The sequence below is a fragment of the Sinocyclocheilus anshuiensis genome, unplaced genomic scaffold (genome assembly GCF_001515605.1).
Source record: "Sinocyclocheilus anshuiensis isolate Anshui unplaced genomic scaffold, SAMN03320099.WGS_v1.1 scaffold567, whole genome shotgun sequence".
Lineage (NCBI taxonomy): Eukaryota > Metazoa > Chordata > Actinopteri > Cypriniformes > Cyprinidae > Sinocyclocheilus > Sinocyclocheilus anshuiensis.
Window position 1 is genome coordinate 74,585 of NW_015549600.1, and position 5,011 is coordinate 79,595.

The 5,011-nt window shown below is 35.8% G+C and overlaps 1 protein-coding gene across 1 annotated transcript in view; it reads left to right on the plus strand.

The window, feature by feature from the left end:
- LOC107658661 (protein FAM163B-like) overlaps positions 1 to 5,011 on the plus strand; it is a 35,838-nt gene that overhangs the window by 27,807 nt on the left and 3,020 nt on the right. Inside the window, exon 2 of the mRNA XM_016447303.1 lies at positions 1,909 to 2,024. Within this exon, the coding sequence (XP_016302789.1) occupies positions 1,932 to 2,024 (93 nt within the window). The 5' untranslated portion in view covers positions 1,909 to 1,931. The remainder of the gene's footprint in view (positions 1 to 1,908; positions 2,025 to 5,011) is intronic.

The following is a 5,011-nucleotide window of genomic DNA, read 5'->3' on the forward strand; positions in this document are numbered from 1 at the left end:
CGTCCTCGGGGCTTGCCACACTAACTGCCGGGTGACTCGACCCGGGAACGGCCGGCGGAGGGGTTCTGGATCGGGATCGGAGACTCTCCAGACACCGGATGACTGTATCCTTCCAGCCGAGGTTGGTGGTGTCTGGGAGCTCCGTGGGATGGTGGAACGTCATCCCGATCCGGAACAGCGTCGCGAGGGTTTCCCCCTCGAGGGAGCTGGCGAGGGCGAGCGGCACAAACGCCCTCGCGAAGACGATGGGGTCTGGGCTCGCTTGAGCCACTGAGATGAACATTAACCGCTCCTCCATATGGGGATGTGGAGGAGCGCACGGGAAAAAAAGGGCAAAACAAAAACTTACAAAAACCGGAAATCAAACACGGGGAAGGGATGCAGCTTACTGTTCGGTCCGCTGTTCTGTCACGTTGCACACACACGAGGGACGAGGAGATGCTAGAGAATATGTTGATAAGACTTTATTTACAGGAACCAAGGGAGACGAACTCAGGAAGACGTTTACACTAAAACGTTCACAGCGGACAGAGAACTAGGGACTGGGAACACTTTAAATACACACAGGAGGAGGGGATGATGAGACACACCTGGGATCAATGAACCATCATGGGGAACACCTGGGACAAATTAAACATGGGAAAGGAACACCTGGGGAGCAAGACACAGACAAAACATGGAACAGAGTCTGACATATGAATGCAACTGTAAAGTTTGCTGTATATAAGTGCTACTGAAGTGAAGATTGTTGATTATGAGAAAACGGTCTTTAAAGATATGTGTTGTAATTGAAATCTACAGATGCAAATATATAAATTTCAATTTCCCTAGTGAAAAATAAATGTACTAAAATATATTTGAAATACATTTATTTCATGCTAAGTATAGTACAAATACATTTGCATATTTATGTGCTTAATAAAAATACCCTTCAATTGTACTTTTAGTATACTAAACTGTTAAAGTCTGCTAAATTGGAACAACTAATTTTGTACTTAATGCACTTAAGTTGTGCTGAAGTCCAACTAAAGACACTGAAGTATATTTGATTGTGCTAAAGTGGAACTATTGCAAGTTTACTTCAGGTACACTTTAAATATCTTGCATTTAAAGACTGATATTATAAAGAGGTCATACAATCCTCATTAATAGTGACATTTTAGGTTTAATATGTGCATTGTACACAAGTAGTACTCCAAATAAAGTTTAATTATTATTTTTATATCAGTAAGTCTCGAATGTTATGTCGGAAAATATGTTAATAGATTTGAAATACGCTTACTATGTAATAAATGTATTTTAAATATTACATTTTTGTAGGGTTGTCGGAAAGAAGACATGTTATGGAAGCAAAATAGACAAAAATCTCAAAATCCCAGTGCATGAAAAACAATGTTTTTGCTTGTCGTGTCTTGATTAAACATATTTAATTCCATTTATTGTAAATACAACAACATAATGTATTCACAATGTGCCAAATGATGACTAGATTCATTTCAAATGTTTTCTTCTTTATCATCCACATCTTTGTTTATTGACCTTCCATATTGACTGTTGTTGTGGTTTTATCAGTCATCTTGGTCCAAGGTTATCTCTCCATCATTTCCTCTTCTTCTGACCTTCGTTATCCCTCGTAGGGTGTGTTTAGTCTCTCTTTTCCTCACATTTGTTCTGCCCATTCACATTCATCCGTGTGGGGTGATGATTTTGGCATTCAAATCATAGGTGCTGGGAAACATTTATCACGCTGAAATGTCCATAAAATTCCTCCGGCACATTTGATTGAAGCTAATGGAGTTCAGTCGCACACACAGTGGTCGTATGGCGGGTTACCTTTGATCATAAACAATTTTATATAGACGTTTCTCGTTAACCTAATGCCTTTCTCTCTTTGTTTTTGTTTTTTAGGGTGTTGATGGAGAGCCTTTCGAATGACAGCCGGGACAGTGGTAATCACAGGTGGAATTCTAGCTACAGTAATCTTACTGTGCATTATCGCTGTACTGTGTTACTGTAGGCTGCAGGTGAGCTTTTTTGTTTCTGTGTGCTTTTTCTCTGTTGGAGTACTGTCATATTTGTCTTAGAGGTATAATGTTGTGTTTTAGTACCTTCTCTTCCCTTAGGAAATAGTGACATGCTTTTCTTTTGTTAGATCTCATGTTTTCTGTAAAGGAAGTGACTGCTTGTCACAAACACGAACATGTCACGTCAGAATTGAAAAGACAGGGCACATCATGTATTTCAGATGGTTTGTTGGTTTTTGCACATTTGATTTGACACTGAAACAACTGGTTGGCACTAAAACTGACAGCCATAGCAGATGACCAACCAAGTTGCATAATCTCATAGTGGAAAATAATGACCAAATTTATGTATTAATGAAATTCAGATGGAACTTTGTGCGAGCATTTTCACACTTTGCAGTGTAATTCAGTTACAAGTATGAAATGCACTACTGGAAAAAGTACGATTTTTAAAAAATAAATTAATGCTTTATACAGCAAAGACACAAATTGATCTGTAAAGTCACAGTGAAGTTTAAAAGTTATATTTCAAATAAATGCTTTCGATCTTTCTCTTCTATTCATCAAAAATGAATACACAACTGTTTTTGACATTGATAATAATCAGAAATGTTTCTTGAGCAGCAAACCATCATATTAGAATGATTTCTGAAGGATCATGTGACACTAAAGACGAGTAATGATGCTGAAAATTCAGATTTGATCACAGGAATAAATTACATTTTAAAATGTATTACAATAGAAAACTGGTATTTTAAAATAATTTTAAAATCGTAATAGAATTTCACAGTATTAATGTTTATACTGTATTTCTGATCAAATAAATGCAGCCTTGGTGAGCAGAAGACATTTCTTTGAAAAACATTTAAAAATCTGTTGAATGTGTATTTGCTGTTCTTTTTTGAAATCATACAGAATAGAATGAAACTGCTACAAATTTCTTGGTGTTCAATTTCACATATTATAAATACAACAAAATAAACAAGTATTCATAATTCTATGAACCCCAAAATGGATTTGTAAATACTTGTAAAATCTTTAGAATTTAGATGCTGTAAATACTTTGTTATTGGAGTTTTTAATGCATTTACAAATGTACAAAAATGCATGTGCACTAGAACCACACTTTATGTATGAATACCTTTGAATACTAATGATTACATTGGTTTTGTGAGTCCAAGTATGAGAAATAGAGAGAAAACCTGAGAAGTACTAAATTAAGTGATAAAAAAAGCTGTTTTAATTTAATTTGCAATTATATGTATGTATTTTGTATATCAAAATGTATTTAAATTTATTAAAATGTATTTTGTATATCATTTACTCACACATAGTCAGTGGGGTCCAAAGCAGCTTTGATGGAATTTTTAAATGAACTATCCCTTTAATGCCTTTCAGTTTTATATATGATCTAAAGGCCAGATTTACTAAACAGGGCAAATTAGCATTAGAGCACAATTCCAAAACAGCGCCAATGGGCCTGGAAATTTCTGCGGGTGATTTACTGACAATGCACAAATTAAAGAACACAGACGCAACATCTCATTTACATATCGACCAATGCAATATACCAAGCGCAGCGCAAATTAGCGTAGTCGCAAACAAGCAGAGCCGATGCTCATCAGGTGTGGGTGATCTACTTACGACACAGGTGCAAAATAGTTTAAGATGTGCTTTTTTGGGGGCATTATAATGGTGCAAATACCAGTAATTTGATGAAAGCAAACGTTAGTAAATCGCATTGCATAATTCATTTGAATACTCTCCTCCCATAAATTTTGCGTCTGAAAGGGAAACTCCTACAAATGCATATTCAATAAAGTCAACCGCTTTTAACTGTCCACGCCTTTTCAGCACTAATTCTTCACTGCGCATCTTTAGTAAATCCTGACAGTACTATTTTAAAGGATTAGTTCACCCAAAAATGAAAATTAGCCCATGTTTTACTCACCCCCGAGGCATTCTAGGTGTATATGACTTTCTTCTTTCAGACAAATCCAATCAGAGTTATATTAAAAATTGTCCTGGCTATTCCAAGCGTTATCATTGCAGTGGGTGGATGTTTCTGTTCAACAGTCCAAAACACGTCAAATAAAGCGTGCGCATCCATAATAAAACTAGGGCTGGGTTTTGACACAAATTTCACGATTCGATTAGATTCGCATTCACAAGCTTTCGATTCGATTACCGATTCGATTCGATTCAATATCGATTATTTTGGATATATATCAGGTACAGGACATGCCAAATTTTCTCAAGGAAAAAAAATCTCAACTAATGCTGTAAAATATACACGAGAGTCAGTTGGTACAACATTACTATAATATTGAAGGTTAAAATTAATGACATTTTTACAATAATAAAGTTACAGTTACATATTAATATTTCTAACGTACTTCAATTCGTTTTTGTTTTTTTATATAAACATTTAAATGGTGGCTGTCATCAAAACTTGATGGATTTATTCAAACATAAATTAAACATTGAAGAACAGTAAAAATTATAATGAATGTCATATGGTGCATATATTAAGCAAAATGCCCCTCTACAGTTTATTTTTCTATCTGACTAATGAGTTTATGGTCATGTTATGGTCAAATGTGATGTTACGTGACATATTGTTTAGAAGCCATTATATTGACGTCTTTGTGCGGCTGAAACACTGATTGAGCGATTACATGAGACAGGATATGGATTGTAAAGTTGTACTCTTTCTTTTAACTTACCTTCGGATGTTTAGTCATGTTTATTTTGTGCTGAAACTGGTATTAATGTGGAGGAGATGATCAGTTCACGTGCGCCTCGCGCTGCTGCGTCTGTTAAACGGAGGCGCTACAGCGATCTCTCACTCCACATTAAACAGCACCAAAATGGCATTTATTGTTTAAATACTGCAATACAATGGACAGAATTTGAAATCTGAGACTTTGTTTCATATTAAATGTACCAAAGCACAATGCTTATTGCGATTTATTGGATGGGAAGTA